Below are 18228 nucleotides of genomic sequence, written 5' to 3'. Positions count from 1 at the left end.
ATTCCTTCTAGAAGCATGAGCTTTTCTGGCAACAAGATATTTGTTTTTGTCTACTCAGCTCCTTACACAGAAGGGACAATCTATAAATCCTTATTTGGGCTGACATCAAAAGACCTTGCAAATTGCTATTCCTCCCTTGACTCTACTTAATTGTAAAAAAAAAAAAAAAAAAAAAAAAAAAAAAAAAAAAAAAGGAGACATAAGGAGACATTTCTGAAGTTCCCTTTCTTTCTATTCTGTAATAGAATACTTGGACAATTTTTCCAAGGCCATGAAAGATACACTCATGAGGTTTGAAATTTCAATAACTATGACAAATTTATTATCAAATGGAAAGAAGTTGTAGTAGTATGTTTTATTTTTCAGGATGACCACTACTTCTTTAGGGAATTTGTTACTTTTCATGCTTGAAAAACAGGTTAATGAGTATACCATAAGTTATAGATAAGATGACTCTAAGTATCACAGAGTGACCTACTTTATGTGGCTTATGAATGAGAGCTCTAAGACAGAAGTCAGACAAATATATAGGAGTAGAAAAACCTACTACACAAGCATTAGAATGCTGGTCTCCTATTCAGTGTTGCTTATAAACAGTTCTACTCTTAAGAGCCTACAAGAAATTCATTCCTAAGGATCATTTGTCTTAAAACTACCAGAAGGATATAAATGTGAAAATGCTTAGCCCCAGCCCTTATAGTAATTAAGTTGAGGATGCTGAGTCATCAATATTTCACCCCAATTATTATTTAGTGGTCACAAATAGAGTTTATTAGTTTAAGCATACCCAATTATCCCAATTAGGTTATGTTTTAATTTACTTAACTTTGAAGTTGCAACTTTCTCTTCCAGACATGTTGTAACCGTGTATGCTGTGCAAGGAAACAAGGTAGGAAACCCTCACTTCACTTTTTAGTTCTGCCACTGAAGCACTGTGTGACCTTAGCCCTTGATCTCTGTTTTATTTTCCCCCGTATTTAACATTTGTAAGGTAATATATTCCTTCTCACTTAAAAAAATTAAAGAATGCAAAAATATTGCAAACAATACTTTGTGAAAAAAAGCTAATGATGACAATAATCCTTTGTTGAATGCATAATAAGAGCTAATAGTTATACTAAATTCCTGATAAATCATGCCATTCTTAAAGTGTCCTCTGAGACTGGTAATCACTGTGTCAGTCAGCTTCCCCAAAGAAAATAGATGGCATATTCAAATGCAATTTGAGAGTTGTTTAGTAAAAAGGGCATTTGCAAAGCTGTGGCCAAGGTTTAGAGAAACTACAAACAATGACGTAGTACCCTGAGCTAGTAAGACTAAAAGGGAGCAGTTATCAGCTTGAAGTTGCTTGGGGAGGGCACAGTTACCAGGACCCAGAGAACAGCCGTAGGGAGACAGCTGCCTGCAAGCACATGTGCTTTATAGTAGGCAGAGGTGATCTGGTAAGGTGGGAGCCCAAGGAATAAAATACCCAAACCTCTCCCTCCCTACCTGTTTGTTAATCGTTTGCTGATCCATCCCATTGGCCAAACCCAACCGGAAGCCAGAGAACAAGGGAGCCTGCTGATTGGATTTCATAAGGCTGGTCGGCCATCTTATTACACAGGGCAGGTGGAGACAGGGAGAATGGATCTGATATCCACTATTCTTATTTTATCCCAAGTGTCCCAAACTTGCCTTGAATAAATGAGAAAATCAATAGATATCTGTTGATAAAAAAAGGAAGAAATCATATCAAAATACTGAGGGGTTCTATAAGCTGTTTCAAATCACACATAGCCGCTGAGCCAGGCCTTGCTCTGTGGTTCAAGCCCATGCTCATAATCAGTTATTATGTTATTCTGCCTCCTTTCCACCACCTTGATCCCATGTCATTTGTATGGTGTCAGGTGTTTTGGGAGATGGGGGAATGACTAGAATTAATACCCTTAAGAAACTTGTAATCCATGTGTCAGTTTTATCTTACTTTTCCATCTCATTATTGTCAAAGCTCCAAATTCTCTTCTAGAATCAAATGTTCTATAAAGGCAGGTCTTAAACATCTTACAACTCCATCAGCTATTACTACTAGTGGCTGAGCAGTGAAACCTTCCATCACATGGCATTTTGCCTACTTGTTTGACAGCACTGTGCCTCAGATGGATGTTCTGAGTGTAAATAACAGGTAACATGATATCTTTTGTGAAACAAGCCCCTAACCTCTATTAGCTGCAATGGAATAAGCCTTAAAGCTTATATTAGGAACACATTTACTTGTGAGACATGTTGAAGGACTCATTTGTTCCACAGACATATATTGATCATACGGTACATACCAGACACTGTGATAGATACTCATATACATTGAGAAAATAATTCATACCAAAATCAACAACTGGCTTTCTACAGGAATGAGTCGATAATCATCCACAGGGCGAGTAAAAGTGTGTTAATTACTGAGAGGTCATGAGCACACATGCTGGAGTAGAGTTGTGACTCTGGTCCCCAGCAGGACCCTGCCCTAATTCTATCCAGGTTGTTCTAAGCTTGGATGTAGGATATAATTTCACAATAAGCACATGTCATCCTACTCCTGATTTTGTTCCTTGAGACAATTATGTATTCTGCTATTTTTCCATCTCTTAGGAAGGACCCTGCTTTGAAATACCAGTCCCTTTGTGCAAGGGCCTGCCTCAAATAGATCAAATAGAAATTTTTCCCTGTGGGTTTTTTCTTAGTCCTCTTTTTGGGCTTGGGGAGGCCACTCTTTCACGCCTGGTCCTGACTGAAATAGCACATAGCAATCTTTCATCTTTTTCAGGGACAAGGCAAGTGAACTGGCACGTAGCTACTCCTTTTCATGCTGTGTAAGAATCATCTTTGCATTTTTAATAACTATTGTATGATGTGTCACATAACAAGGTTTGCCAAAGCAGGGAGGGGGTTGGCGGGGGAGGAGAAAGAAAAGTAAAGCAGAGTTAGTTTCCTACATGCACATTTTAATAATTTTGGAAAACCATCAACCTGGATCGAATTTCCATACTAATTTGACAGCTTCCCACTAATGGCAGGAATGCAAAGCCATCAGTTAGCCTCATGACAATTAGATTTTAAAGAACACTCTATTTTCTTGGTAACTCTAACAAATAGAAAACTTCATTTCAGTAAAAACTCAAATCCTCACACTTCGTGATACTTATTTCATCCAGGAGTTCTAGGTAAGATAACTTTTTCAAATATCCTCTGAACATTGACTTAGGTGCACACACCTGTGCTTCCATTGCCAACAAAAGCTTTGAATGCACAGGACTTCCGCTGCATGAAATACATTTACATACATTACATAAGAGAGAAGCAATGAGCAAGTCTGTTACTGGGAGAGGCTCACATCCTTCTCACCAAATCAATCTGTAACTTTCAAATAGCTCTGCTGTATTTCCTAGCAACAGGAGTAAACACTGTACTACATCCAGTGCCCAAGATTTGTAACCACGTTAATCTGTGAATACTCAACTTAATTAAAGATTAGACTTTTAAATTGTATTTTTAGTGCACAACAGTACTGCTAAATTATGATTATCAGTGGCTAAGTGTGCTTACGTCTGCAGAATGTGGGGAATGAAAATGAATCACTTATTTTCATCTTGATATGACTGCTCTTCTCTGAGGTGTTGTTGCCCGAGTTCACGGGCCTTGGAGTTCATTGGAATTCTATGGTTAAAACACAGCTTGGAGACCTCATTTATGAAAATTCTTTTAAACCTTTCACCACTTCGACAAATCCAGTCCAAGTTCACTGAGCCAATTCAAAAGTAGCTCTCAGCCTTTTTATAGGTTTTCAATTACACCAACACAGAACACCAGAGCCGTCATCTTTGAAGAAATATATTTTAGTTGCGAAGAGGCACGAATTCTTTTTTAAGAATCCCAAATGAAAGCAGCATTCCCAAAACTGTAGCCAACAGATGCAAAACTCTATCTTGAACTGTCCTTGTCTTACTAAAGACGAGATCATCAAATTACTTAAACATGGCTAATGTTTAGTTATCTGCTATAGGATGTATGCTATTATTTTTAAGATTTTACTTTGCAGAAATACTGGCAAGCTACCTCACCCTCAAACTGTTCCAAATATCTTTTTTGAGGAATTGTTTAAAACATTTTCTAGACTTCATTCATCCTCCTAAAACAGTGTGTGTGACAGCAGGATTTATTTTTCCTGTACGCACTCAGAAACAAAAACTCAAAGCAGGTCAATGAGCTCTCCAGGTTGAAACTGGTAATCAATGGTCAAACTGAGGTTAGACCTTATTCAACTTTCCATTCCAATGTACTCTTTAAGTGGGCCTGAGGTAACCGTGCTGTTTTCTGAGGTAAAAATCCCTTTTAAAAATGTTTATATGACTTAACAGACCAAACATATTTTCCTCCATTTTCAAACTTTGAATTTATTTGAATATGTGGTTAATATGGTTTACGGAAGTACCAATCTTTTAGATTGGGTTATATGAATTATTCTAAGTGACACTTATCTTTGGGGGTAAAGTAGATAAGCTAGCATGCACATTAGTTAGTTAGAAGCACTTGCAAAATTTAAATACTGTATGTGCAAAGGCAAATTGACTCAGGATATAAATCTCCAGTTCTCTCAGAGGGAGTAGTGATGACTCTAAAACCACTGGAAACAGAAAGTTCATCGTGATGACTCTAACAGCTCCCTGATGCAGGCTACTCTTCTCTTGTATATTTAATGTTCTATATGTCAGTTGGCCTTGTTTGCAATCTCAATAGGAGGCTTGTTCACTGGACGAGTTTTTGTTTCTGTGTTTGGTCTGTTCTGTTTTTTTTTTTTTTCTTTTTTCATGCTGTTAAATAAGACATGATTTCACATACTAGACTGCTTATAAGTTCTTCTAGTATTTGATATTAAAAGAGGTGAAACAAAAACTAAACAAGGTGTATACAGCCTCAATACAATTCTAGGTTAGAAGCCTAGATGTGTGACTAGAGACGCTTCCTGTCCATTCAGTCTGACTCCAATGTGGTTCCGCAGCACTGGACAAAGCTGGGAGATTGCAACAGGAGCCCCTGCAATGAGGGAATATAGTCAGGGAGCAGGGGTTGGACAGGTGAGCCTCCATATACCAAGCCCTTCAACTCCTGGGGTTAGTTATCCCTCCTTTGTTCATTAATGATTCACTATGTACCCACTGCCAACGGTGGGCCTTCTAAACACTGCACTCTACACCAGGGATAGAAAGACGACAAAGACAAATTCCCTTCCCTCAAGAGCCCAGGTTTGAGAAAACAAGCTTGTGAACCTTCTATTGGAGCAGCAATAAAGATCTGAGCTAAGTGCCGAGGGAGACTGAGGAGGTGGTTGCTGAGTCTGTCTTAGGCATCCCAGGGTCCCCTCAAAGTCGAAGCCTGTAGTCCACTGCAGGGGTCACCAGTCACCTGTGGCCACATTGGAAGGTGGCCATTCTGAATTGAGGTAAGTAAAAAACACATACCAAATATCAAAGATGTAATATGGGGAAAAAAAGAATGTAAGCTTCTTGGTTAATGATTTTTTTATATGGATTACACGTGGAAATGCTACCGTTGTGACTATATTGGGTAAGATATATTATTAAAATTGATGTCACCTGTTCCCTTTTACTTTTTTAAGCGTGCTTGCTAGAAAATGTGAAATTCCCTGAATGGCTCCCATTCGTGAATCCTATTACATTTCTATCTGCCAGAGCAGGTTGGTGCAGTCACAACACAATGCTTCGGGAGAAAACCTGGGGAGGCGGCCTCAGGGCAAGTGGGTGAGAGGGGGAAGTGCCCATGGAATGAGAAAGAGACAACAGGAGGACCCATTAGGGGCTACAAAGAGGGTACATTTGCTTTCTGAGTTGTGCTTGCCTGCCGGACTCATTTGCAGCAAGAGAGACCAGAACATAAAGGCCATGATAACAACATCTCAAATAAATTAGAAGCAGCTTGTGGTTTATAGTGAGCAATGCTCTACTGGGGACCAGACCAACCAGTTACCCCTGTCTTCACCCCATCTATGGTTAAGTCATCTGGTCACTGTTGCCTTATCATCTGCAAAGGGGGGACTGAGATTAACTGCTTGGCCTGCGTATCCCCCTGACTCTGTCAACTAAGTTTTTGGAAACCTGAAGCGCTCTAAACATCCTGGGGGAAGAAAGGGCTGGAGAAGTATATAATGTTTTGTGACCAGAATTTTTAAGCTGAAAAGAATGAAGAAACTTGAATAGAATAAATTCTTGATACTTCCTTTTTCATAAAACTTACCACACTTTATTTAAATTATTTATTAGCCCCCTTCCTACCTAGATATAAGCTAGCTATAAATACCATGAGCTCAGGATCCACATCTGTCTGCTTACTGCTGTGACCACAACTTGGAGGACAGAGCCCAGAATACAGGCCTCAATAAATATCTGTGGAAGGGAGGTCACATGGAGAATTTGCAGTCATTTTTGCTGTTGAGCATCTCTGTTAAGTTAAAGTTTCCAAGTGTGCAAACTGTACTCAGAAATGAGTAAGAGGTAGAAACTTACCTAAAGATGATCAAACCAGTAGTGCTGTCACTCTAATGATGTTATCTGTCCTACTGTCAAAATGTTGTCACAGGTGAAGGAGGAGAGTTAGCTGAGATCTTCCCAGCCCTCGACTGCTCTTGCACTGCACACATTCCAGGAAACTCTTGTGGCAAAAGCAGCCACTTAACTTACTTTCAACAAGAGAAGCTGAAGGCTGAGGGAAGTCAGGACCAACAGAGGATCCAAATTTCATTGGCACAGGTCTTATGCCTCACTTGGTTGCATGAATGAGTGTGGAAGCAGCAGGAAGTAGTGGTGATACAAACCTGGGTTCTCTGTTTAATTCTATTCTCAGTACTTGCCCAGTGGGAGGCTCTAAGTTCCCTCTCTGAACCTCGTTCTCCTCCATAGCTTAAAACTGGACTCATAATGCATGGTTTAGCTATAATGTACCTTTCAAAAAGGGCTGGCATCTGGTAAGCACTGAATAAATGGTTACATGTCAAACACAGTAAACACTCAACAATGACTAATATCTTCCTTCTGCATTAGCAGAAGGAAAAATCTTAAAAATCTTAAAACTTAAATCTTTAACCTGGAGTCCATGGAGTCCCAGGAAATCCACAGATGAGATTCAATAGATCCTTGAAATCCCTAAAATTAAATACAAAGTGAGGCATGCATGCATATCCTTTCTCTCCAAGGAAAGAATCCATAGCTTTCATATGATGCTCTTAAGGCTCTCAGACTGAAAACAGTTTAAGAAGTATTGAGCTTCTGTGGCTTCCAAAGTGTTTAGCTCCTTTTATTTATCTATGGAATAGCTCTGTGGATGACTCTCAAAACCAAGCTTTTCTGTGCCTCCTCAAGAGGCCTGCATTTTATATGCAGCAGTATAACTTCCATAAGATGCTTTTATTTTCTGGCAGCAGCAGTATCACAGGAAGATGATTGGAATTTGTAAGTCAGAAATTGATCTTAATTTCAACAATAGTACTGGAGCCCTTATCTCTTTAAAGACATCTTTTTCCATAGTTTATATATATATATATATATATATGACTGATGACCAAAGAAGGCAGCTATGTTTTATTCTCAAGATGATGGTTACTTCATCTTAGAAGAACAACAACAAAAATCATAACAAATGAATGGGAAGAGCCCAATCAAAGCTTTATTCTACTCCCCAACAACTCAGGTGAGGTCTGGCAGCTTGGCAGTCACCAGGAAGAAGGAGCTTAGTGGCAGACAAGCTGCTTCAAATTTCTAAATCTTTGTTTCCTCATCTGTGAAAAAAAAAAGGATGATAACAGTAACACCTCCTTCCTAGGGCTGTGAGAACTAAATAAGAAAGTAATTGTAAGGCATCTTGTAAGTACTCAAAACAGAGTGCCTCATAAATATTAACTATTAAATATCCTCTCTGATGATAGTGGGAAAATGATTCCTCATCTGGTCTCTGACCCATAGATTTTAGCCTAGAGATTTACTCTGGGCCACTGATATTTTCCAGCCTCCTCCTTAAGGTTGTTATGAGTGACCAAGTAATAAATAAGTATATAAACCAACGGGAAAACTGTTGAAAAAGTGTCTGAGCAGCAGTTTCAAAGAAAACCTGTTTTCATGTCCCAGTATCCTAAAGGCAAATGTGAAAATCAAGTTAAAGCAAATAGAATATACCTAAAGAAAATCACCTGAAAAAATGAAAGATGAATGATTCAATGCACATTTTTCTTTCATTTATTTAAAAATTATTGAGATACATGGTGGGCAAGGCACTGTACCGAGCACAGGATGCACAAAGATAAGGAAGTCAGTCCAGCTCTTGAGACATTTCATCTACAGAGGGAGACAGACATGTATATCCAAGGTCATACATACCACAGGATAAAGTGTGATGTGGGAAGAGGCTGGGAGGGGATGTTCAGCTGAGGCTCCTTGAAAAAGCAACACTTGAGATGAGTTTGGAAGGATAAGTAAATGTTTAATAGTTCATAGTTTGAGAAAGAAGAAACAATATTCCACAGAGACAACATGTAAAAGCACATGCAATGAAGCATTTAAAGACTTTGAAGTTATACATGTCAGCCCAGCATGGAGATAATATGGGCAGCTAGAAGGAGGCATTGCTGAACATACTAGCACCTACCCATCCCCTGCACCGACAGTAGGAGTCAGGACTCACCTTGCAGAGAATTTTGGAATTCATGGTAAGAGCTTGGACTTTTCTCCAGGACTGTGACAAGGTTTGGAATGGTTCTTAGCAGGGAGTTATATAATTCAATTTTATCTATTCTTTAGAAAGAGCAAGCAGGCAGCGGTGAGGAGGATGGATTGAAAGCTGAGAGACTGAAGGCAGCATTTGTAGAGGTGACTCGGGAAGAGTGAAACATGAAAGCAAGTGTAGCTGGAGGTCTTGGTGACTGATTAGGTGGATGAAGAAAGGGAGAAGGTCAGATCGAGATCATTCCCAGGTCTCTGGCTTGGGGGTGTAGTGAGAGGATGATATGCCTGTCATGGAAAACAGGTGTAATTGTATTTAATAGATATCTGCTGTTTCTGCATGCACATCATCTCCTATCTCTTCTTTTCAATATTTTCTTTTAAAAACTACCCCTTTCCTGCTCTCAGGTTATATGCTTTAGAAGAGTTCTGCTGACTAGTCTCCCATATACCTCCTTCACTCCCATATACTCCTTCCCACCTGCCCTCACACATACCACTCTCCCCTTTCAAAAGCCCCCAGGACTGGTCTCATAATCAAAGCCAAGTCAAGTGGCATAGTCCAAATCTCCAGCCATAGGGTCTGGTTCAAGCATATGCATGTGATCAAAGTTGTCTAATTAAAGTTAGTCCTGAATTCTCTTTTTCTCAGGGAGTAAGACTAAAGCTAGAGATGAAAATTTTGCCACCATGAAGAAAAGAGGAAATCAGAATTGGATCCTTTCTGAACTTTTCCTTTATAATAGCCAGTATATGCCCTTTCCTACTTAAGTAAGTATAAACTGGGTTTCTGTGATTTGCAACCAAGTGTCCTGACAAACACAAGGATTAAAGACAACTGTGTTTCAATAAAGAAAAAATAGTTTATTTTTATGAGTGGTGGATTTTAAAAACCTACATTACTGTGACAAGAGTACCTTAAAACATTTAAGTCTACAAAAGGCACTTAGGGACTTTATAGCAAACTCTACACTTAATAATGAAAAGTCAGACCAGACTGTTTTAAAAAACATTACTGCACCAGATAATGGCACATCCACTCATTCAATTAACATTTATTGAGTATCTTCAGGGGTTTTAGACTTGTGCAATAAAAATGATAAAAACGGATTCTTTGGTTTGAGCTGGTCCATCCAAGGCCGTTCCATAAAGAGCAGCTGTGTATGCTGTTCAGACTAATTGTGTGAAGTTGGAGAGGCCAGGTGTTTCTGTCTGGCCTAACAGCTGCACTTGGTGGTAAGGGCACCACCTGAGTTTCAGTCTGGCCATAAAATGAGGCTGATGAAACAGCACCTTGCATGAGTTTTTAGGTGAAAGAACAGAACAGAACATGTTTAGAATTCTTCTCCCTTCTAATAAAACATCCATTAACGTTTATGAAGGAGTCTGGATGAGGCATTGTGCCAGACCCTCTTTTCTTTATTTTCCACAAGAAAACTACACCACGAGCATGGGTTCAACTGTTATTCACGCACCTATACTCTGTGGAAATATGCCTAAGTTGTCACCTCCTGCCTTGTTACCTCTTGCTTCCCCATGGCTAGGCCGAAATGAATCTTCAAGTGTTCATCTGGGGTGAGCATTTGCTGGTCTTGTCACCTTGTGTCCATCTCCACTTCTGATAGCAGTGCTCCAGTGTCCTTTAAGGGTGAACTTACCCACTTCACATTGTGTACTGACCTGGTGTGGCTGTTAGTCAGTGCTACTGGCTCAGGAGTGTGCATGGCACTCAAATTAAGTCAAAGGTGTTCTTTGCCTGGTATGCTCAGTTTAAGAGCAAAGCACTCTAAGGGCAGACCTTCAGCTGTGCCTTGGAGAAAGAACATCAGTTCTACTCCCTAGGTAAGTTCTGTTTCCATCCTGAGAGTAGTGGTTCTGGCTTCCCTTTGACATCTTAGGGAATCCCTGAGGTTGTATTTTGTTTTCTGTTGCTATACACCTAAAGAAACTTAACTGTATACAATAGAGCACTGTGATTTAAACACTAAACAATAGCTAACATTCATAGCCTACTCTGCAGCTTATAAAGTACTTTCACATTCAATTTATCTCTTTTAATCAAACTTTCTGGAACTGAATTTTTCTCCTGCCCCCAAATAAATCACTTATTGATTTCTCTATTTCTCACAAAAGCACAATCATTCTTTCAGTCACTTAAGTTTTTTTTAACCTCAGAATGATTTCGACTTTTTGCTTTTACTAACTCCCTATAATCAGTCACCTCATCCTAAATACGGGATCTCCCAGATTGATCCCTTTCCAATTTTCCTGCCTCCATTTTTGTCAAAACTGTCAACTTTCGACAATGCCCAGCTCACCCTGCCACCAGCCCCCTGTCTCCAAACCATACCAACACCACTGTCGGAAGGATATGACTAAAATTTATTATCATTGTGTCATACTTCCTCTACCTGGGGTTTACAGAAAAAAAAAATGCAGGACAATGATTTACTGGACAGTTCCTTAACCTAAATCCTGGGCTATTGATAAGTAGGCTCCAATATGCTCTCCTAACATATTATTTTCAGCAGAAAACACCTGCTAGATACACGTATCCTCAAACATGTAGTAGATCACAAAAACTCGTTCTAATTTTTTGCAGCTCCTTCTCATCATAAGTGGACTCTTTCTATACCCCTTGAATCTGGTGTAACCTTCTGATTTGATATGGCTAATGGGAGAGTAGCTAATGTGATTCAAGGTGAGGCTTTAAAGTTGCTTTTGCATTGCAGGTTGTTCTTTTGCTGCTCTTACAACACTGTTTGATTTGCCACGTAAAGAAGGTGAGGGGATTGATTGCCGGAGAACGGGAGGTACATATCCCAGCCACTTGTTATGTTACCCTGGCCAACAGTCTGATAACTGCCAGACATATAAGTAAAGCCATTCACAATTACACCACCAGCAGGGAACCTAACTAAGAATAGCAGAAGAACCATCTTACTGAGCCCAGCTCAAATTGCTGACCACCAGAATCATGAGCTATAGTAGCAATTTTAAGTAACTGCATTTTGTGGGGATTTGTTATCCAGCAATGAAAAACTGATATAACATCTAAGCTAATTTGATCACTCTCTCCTCAGAGATTTTCAATTACTATTTAGCATCTTAGGCACTCGATTATGAAATGTGTTCTTTGATGTTTTGTGTCATTTAATTTTCCATGGGTCCTATTTCCCATGAAAACGTTCCTTGTGAAAAGACTATGCATTTTATATTGCTGTATTACATATAAGCAAAAAGTAATTGCACAATAACTATTTAGGAATCAATTAGTACTTTCCCAGGGCCCAGCTGTCAGTCACATCAATTAAAAATTATTTCAACACATATTTTGATCATTAATTTCAAAAATGTAAAAAACAGCTAAGATGCAAACCATAAAATATAAAATCTAGTTACCTAACCCGTAAAGTGCAAAATCATGCATAGTATATATGATATAAGCAAACAAGTTATTGATTCATTTTCCATAAATAACTTCCTGCAAGTGAATCTGCATAGAAATCAAATGGGCGCAAGGAAATAAGTACATAAGGGTAAAAGTTTCACAGAAGCAACTATTTGATTTTCACCAGGATATCATTTTTCTCCCAAGACACATATTTCTCCTATGTGGTTTGCAACTGTAACCTGACAAACTGCCAAAAACAAAGCTTCTATTCTAAGAGTGTTACTGATTCTCTTGTTGCTATTCAATTAGATTTTGCATTTAAAAGAAAAATTCCCTTGTGTTTCCTATAATGATGCACCTGCTCCTTGGGAGATTTCCTCTTTTGACAAGACATGCCTTACATCTGGCAAGAAAAACAGCTCCAGGCTTTTTCTGATAATATCAAGGATCATTTGTTTGTATTAGATGTTTGTGTGGGTTTCCCTTAAGAGCAGTAAAGTACTGCTACAATTTCTTCCAAAACAATAGCACACACAGTTTCTTGGCTTGCATTTCCACTGTACACCTGCACCAGAACAACTGTCTGGAATTAGCAAAGTTGTGACAAAGTAGACAGAGAAATGCATTTGCTTTAGTCACTTCCTTTTGGATATCAACAAATGGTAACAGTCAAATTCATGAATGCAGCATCATTTCAAATCTACTATCTGTAACCTTTCGTCATGAAACGCTTGCTATGGAGAAAATGAAATTTATACTCAAAATTATACCCCTTCTTTTCAAAATCCCATTCTGTATTTTATTCTAACTGAGATGTCCAAAAGATTCTTAAGAGAAGCACTATCTTCTACTTTCTGATTCCAGACCTGTTAATGCATACATATTTAGTTATGGGTAATCCTCAGTTAATACTCCCTTTCTAGAGAGACTTCCGCGATCAGTACCAAAATACAGCACCTTTCAAATAGTCTTGAGGACTCCTTAAAGGTGTCTCCTTGTACTCTAACCATGCTGAATGTAATTTAACATTGAGATGCATTAGAAACAGCCAACAGACTTTCTCTCCCAGATGTGTACACATTAGCATACTGCTTTCCTACACCTTGTTCTTTGCCTTTTAAATTTTCAATATGTACAAATGAAATACAGATTTCAACCCATTCCCAATTGAGATGTCTGCTCCATAAAAGAAAACTAGGTTTTTCCCTTCCTGCAGATTCAGCAACGAAAGTAGTGCTTGAAAATTACGTGTTTAGAGTGACACCTTGGAGAACTGACATACTTTGCACACATGTAATCCTCATAAACCTCCCCAGACAGCCCTTATTTCATTTTGCAAACTGCACCCTGGCCAGGCTCCACGGCACGTGGTGTGTGGCGAGACTGTCCTGCAGCAGTTCTCTCTTCCTCTGGGCTCTTTGATGGGCACTTGTCAGTAACAGCCAAGAGGAATCGGACCCTGCCTCCAGCAAGTGAAAAAGGGGCACCGACAGTAATGCTTCCTTAATTAACTTTCCCAAGGAAAGCAACGTTACCACAGGAAAAAACAACACGTTTCCCCCCTCCTAGAGGTCCATTGAAAATGAGCAACAATGCTGTTGCCTTTTTGTTTCCTAAGACTTTCTTCGCTGCAAGCAGTAGCGTGTTCCTCAAAGAATGCTAGTATTTCCTGTGGAAACTGTATGGCTGCCAGTAATGGCTCATAATTTTCCCTCTTTTCTTTTCGTAAAAATGAAATAAACAAAATGTGGCCTTTGACAATAGCCAAAATTGGGTTCACCCTACTTACCACCTGCAGATGAAAGTCATCGCCAAGAGAGAAGGCCAAGAGAGAAACAGTCCCCGCTGAAATTGACGCGGACCAGCCTGGGACGCAGGACAGCATTAGAGGGAGGCTGACGGAGCCCGGGCTGGACAGGGCAGTCGGGGAGCCCGTGCTGATGAGCGAGGGGCGGCAGCAACACCAGACGTCCCTCTTCTACAGCTATTGCTACCGTTGTTAGTACCGTCGCTATTACTATTACTTCGCCCCTCCTTACCTCAGCTCTTCCGAGCCGCGGCACTGCCCATCCCTGCCTGCGATACGATCCCGGGTGGCAGCAAGAATAAGAACCACATGAGGCAGGCAAATGAAAAGAACAATCCTTTGGAAACCGAGGCGGGGGTTGTTTCCCCCTTTCCCCAGTAAAACAGCCGCTGCCGCCACCACTGTTACTATAGAGACCTCCCCCCAAACCCTTTCTGCAGAGACGCCTCTGCTGTCCCAAGCAGCCGAGACTCGCGGCACAAAGGGGGCCCCGGGCTTGGGGAGCACGGGGCGACACCCGCCAGGGTCGCCTGGTGCAAACTTGGAAAGGCTGAGCCGCCAGCTCCTCGCCCCCCGCCTCCCCGCGGGGTCCGTTTGGGACCTGGACTCACCCGGGGCGCCACGCGCGCCGGCGGCTCAGGAGCGCGAAGGGACTGACAGACCGACGGACGGACTGCGGCGGCGGGAGCAGAACAGCCTCGGCGGGAGCAGGCGAGCGGCGGAGGCGCTGCCGCGGCCCCGCTACGTCACAATGCGGCCCGGCCGCGGGCGCAGCTCCCTGGGCCCCCCAACGGGCGCGCGCGGGCGGGGGCAGCCTGGGCGGCCGCCGGCCGGAACCGGCGCTGGGGTACGCGGAACGCAGCGCGGGCGCCCGGCCGGGGACGGGGGCGCGGCCACCACTGCCACTGCCGAGGCTGCTGGGGCTGCCGCGCCCTCAGGCTGCGCTGCGCCCCTGCGGCCGCCCCCCGGCCAGCGAGCCCAGCTCAGCCTGACTGACAGTGACCCTCCCCGCTGGGCCCCCGGCCCGGCCCACGCCCCTCCCTCGCCGCTTCCTCGCCCGGGATCCCCCGGCCTGCCCGCCGGCTCCTGTTCACGAACCTGCTCTTTCTTTACCTTTCGCTCTTTTTACCTCGACTGCCGTTGCTTTTCCCCAACTGGGGCTCTCCTCTCCTCCCCGCCTACTTTTTGTCCCCGCTTCCCACTTTTCTCCTCCTGCCCCCCCTTCCTTGCTTCGCGGCCTCTCCCCCTGGAAATCGCCCCCTCACCGTGATCCAAGCGTCAACCGCTGCCATCTCATTGGTCCCCAGACCATTCCAGGGTTCCAGCATAAACCGGGAGAAGAGACTCAGGAAGGCGGGGAACGGAAGGTGGGCATGGCCCTGGGAAACTCGTGTCTGAGAAGCCTTTTGGCAGAGTATTTTGCGTTGGCACGGAGTCGTCACCCCCACCCCTCTCCCCGAAGCTCGCCCACCCCTGAGGACGTGGCCAAGGAGAGGAGGGCACGGGTGGCTTTGCCTGCCTGGAATGTTCTGTGCTCAAGTGTGGGTGGATGGAGAAGATCTTGGGCTGAAATAAAGACTTTTTAATTCAACGACGTTTCAATGTACCAATGGCCCTACAGTAATATTAACTTTACTTTTATTGTATCTTAATTGTTGAGGGATTGGGGGTGGGAGGCTGCTGGATGAGGAGTCAGCAACGCCTGCAGTGCTGACTACTTCTTTCCTTATTTCCGAAATGAAATCAGGGGTTGTGGAAGCATTTATGGTAACCTTGGCTCACGACTGTCTTGCTGTTGCCCTCTGGAAAGCTTTAAATGATCTTTGAGAAATCTCTTTCCCAGGCGAGATGACTCGGAGAAGTTCACTCAGCAAAGCCATTGAGGACCACACTCTTGTTCCAGGGTATGACTGCTTGCCTGATGCTGCCCCAGAGAAAAGCGTGAGGAAGTAAGTCTTGGTCAGTTTAGAGGCATCTTCATTCCCTTGCCAGTTCCAGAGGACAAGAGCAGTGCCAAGATCCTGGGACACCCGGCACTATCTGGGTAGTAGCAATGGGGATGTGTGATCTTGTTACAACAAAAAAGGAAGGCTCTGGTTGTTTAAAGCTGGGGTTTCCTGAATAACTAGCCTAAGACTGCCTTCAGTCTTTGTGGAGTCCACAGGCTGCGCTGTACTAGGAGGGCATAGGCAGAGTAATGCTTGCCCTGGACCTGTTTGGACCAGGACCATCGTCACTGAAATGAGGACTACCTTGAATGCCAGCGGAAGACATTTCACATGTGTCTAATTCCATTTCCTACTGAAACCTAAATGTCTTTCTTGGCTGTTGACATAAACAGCCAAGATCATGTCCTGTGCTGTTGTAATTTGTTTATTGTAATTTATCGTAAGACTTAAGTACATACATGGAAAGTGGCTTCACAATTTTAAAAATACACATTATCCCCCAGTAGAAAATATAAAATTGGATGACATCATGTGGCACTAAAAATACTTGAAAATATTGGGTTTGATTTGTTCACATCTGGTTAAAATAAAACTGCCTTTTTTTTTTTTTTTTTGCCTAGTGTAAATTTTGAGAAAAGCACATCTTGCTTTCATCCAGTAGATATGGATGGGATTGGTGTCACCCTTGACATGATCTACAGAGAACATACTTTATTTCCATTCTCTTAAATATTTTGACACCCTGTTTTTGAAAATCATTTTAATTTATTGAAGGATTCATTTACTGAAGAATTATAAATGGTCATCTCCTTCCAACTGTCCTAAATATTCATTAGCTCTGGTCGAGCCAGGTGTTAATTCAGTGTAAATGATTCAACAAGAAGGGGCCTGATACTGCTGTATGTACAGAAAGTGGGTTGTCCTGGGAAATAAATAAAGTGTTTTTTGTTGTAGTTGTTGTTTGTTTTTTTTTTTTTTGCATAGCCAAGGGAATAGCATGCCACAGTGTAAAAGAGCAATCTTTTGAGTTGTTGTTTCGGATATTTTCCTCTATTTTTTATAGTTCTTTTGTTATTTTTTTTGGTTTCTAACATGTTTTTGATTACATATTTAGCATTGTTTCCATGTGATTGTTTTTACAGTGTGATTTAAATCTAGGCTTATATACACTTTCCCACATAGGCTGTGTGTTTGCTTTCCTTGGACTGTTTATTGGTTTGCTTCTCCTGTACATACCCTTGCCAAATTCTAACTACAAATTGATATACCAAAGTGTGGAAGTAGTCCTTATGTTGCTTCTTACTGACAACCAGTTTCTGGCATTCAGTTTTCTAATCAAGCAGCTGCCTCTATGGGCTAGTTATTCCCTAGACGTGGCTTAGCAGCAGCACAACCACTGACTCATTTACCATTTTTTAGGATGCCCCACCCATGCCTGCCACAGCACAGGGTGTACTCCTCTTAAAGCACTTAGCATACTTCTGTTTCTTGTCTGTTTCTTATCCCCTTCTATTCAATTGTCAGTTCCCATCATGATGACAGGGTGTACATATTACTCATATTTGGATCCTCAACACTGAACACATTTTTATACTCAAGAGTTAGCTACTGAAAATAATTAGTACAAAAATGCATTTCACTCTGTATATCATCTGCCAAAGAGCTGCCAGTAATTTGTTCATTTAATTATTACAATTAAACATCTGTCTCCTCTATCCTTTTACCCAATTTCTATAAATATATCTTTATTGTGCTACAGAAATTGGATAAAACTACCATAACACTATTGATGATCAAATAGAAAAAAATCTTCCTTATTTTTTCTATTTTTAAAGTGTAGATTTGACTTAACCATCCAAATCTATGGTAAAAGCTCAGATTTTTTATTCTCATTGATGAGTCTGGGTCATTCTGATTCTGTTTGGGAACTGTAATTGGTCAGGTCAGGCTGCTCTTTTATTCTGGAGTTGAGTTTTATTTGCTTGGCTCCCACTGTATATATGTAATTATAAGTTATTTATATCAAGAATCAGACTAAATATTTATGCAAATTTGATTATATCCATCAGGATAGGTTAGGTTGTGCTGCAGTAACAAATAATCCCATAGCAACAACCCCAAACTTCCATAGATTAATAAAAATGTATTCCTTGCTCTCACAGTTGCCCATGGGCTGCATCTTTACTTCATGTCTTTCTCACTTTAAGACTCCAGCCCAAGCCAGGTATAGTGGCCCATGCCTGCAGTCTCAGCACTTTGAGAGGCCAAGGCAGGAGGAAACCTTGAAGCCCGGAATTTGAGGTTACGGTGAGCTATGAT

At 41.4% G+C, this 18228-nt stretch overlaps 2 protein-coding genes across 17 annotated transcripts in view; one reads left to right on the top strand and one right to left on the bottom strand.

Annotated features, from left to right (window-relative positions):
• Positions 1-15315, bottom strand: part of SNCAIP (synuclein alpha interacting protein) — a 147410-nt gene extending 132095 nt beyond the window's left edge. For 4 of the 16 annotated variants that reach the window (XM_045394153.3, XM_073995167.1, XM_073995170.1 and 1 more), the window contains exon 1: positions 15059-15140. The gene's annotated coding sequence lies outside the window, so the exon portion shown is untranslated. Of the gene's footprint in view, positions 1-14192; positions 14510-14571; positions 14958-15058; positions 15141-15225 lie in introns of those variants that run through there. The other 12 variants (XM_045394152.3, XM_073995166.1, XM_073995171.1 and 9 more) reach the window with 4 other exon arrangements.
• On the top strand, positions 13948-15931 carry LOC141407144 (uncharacterized). Its single transcript, XM_073995177.1, has 2 exons — positions 13948-15327; positions 15804-15931. The coding sequence occupies exon 1, from the start codon at positions 14283-14285 to the stop codon at positions 15228-15230; it is 948 nt and encodes a 315-aa protein (XP_073851278.1). The 5' UTR covers positions 13948-14282; the 3' UTR covers positions 15231-15327; positions 15804-15931.
• The last annotated feature ends 2297 nt before the right edge of the window (positions 15932-18228 follow it).

This window comes from Macaca fascicularis, chromosome 6 (genome assembly GCF_037993035.2).
Source record: "Macaca fascicularis isolate 582-1 chromosome 6, T2T-MFA8v1.1".
NCBI lineage: Eukaryota > Metazoa > Chordata > Mammalia > Primates > Cercopithecidae > Macaca > Macaca fascicularis.
The sequence above is the reverse complement of the archived record's forward strand: the minus strand, read 5'-3'. Positions and strand labels throughout refer to the sequence as shown.

Excerpts from the sequence above, each read along its gene's own strand:
- LOC141407144 (XM_073995177.1), top strand. The coding sequence starts at position 14,283 with ATGAAAAGAACAATCCTTTGGAAACCGAGGCGGGGGTTGTTTCCCCCT.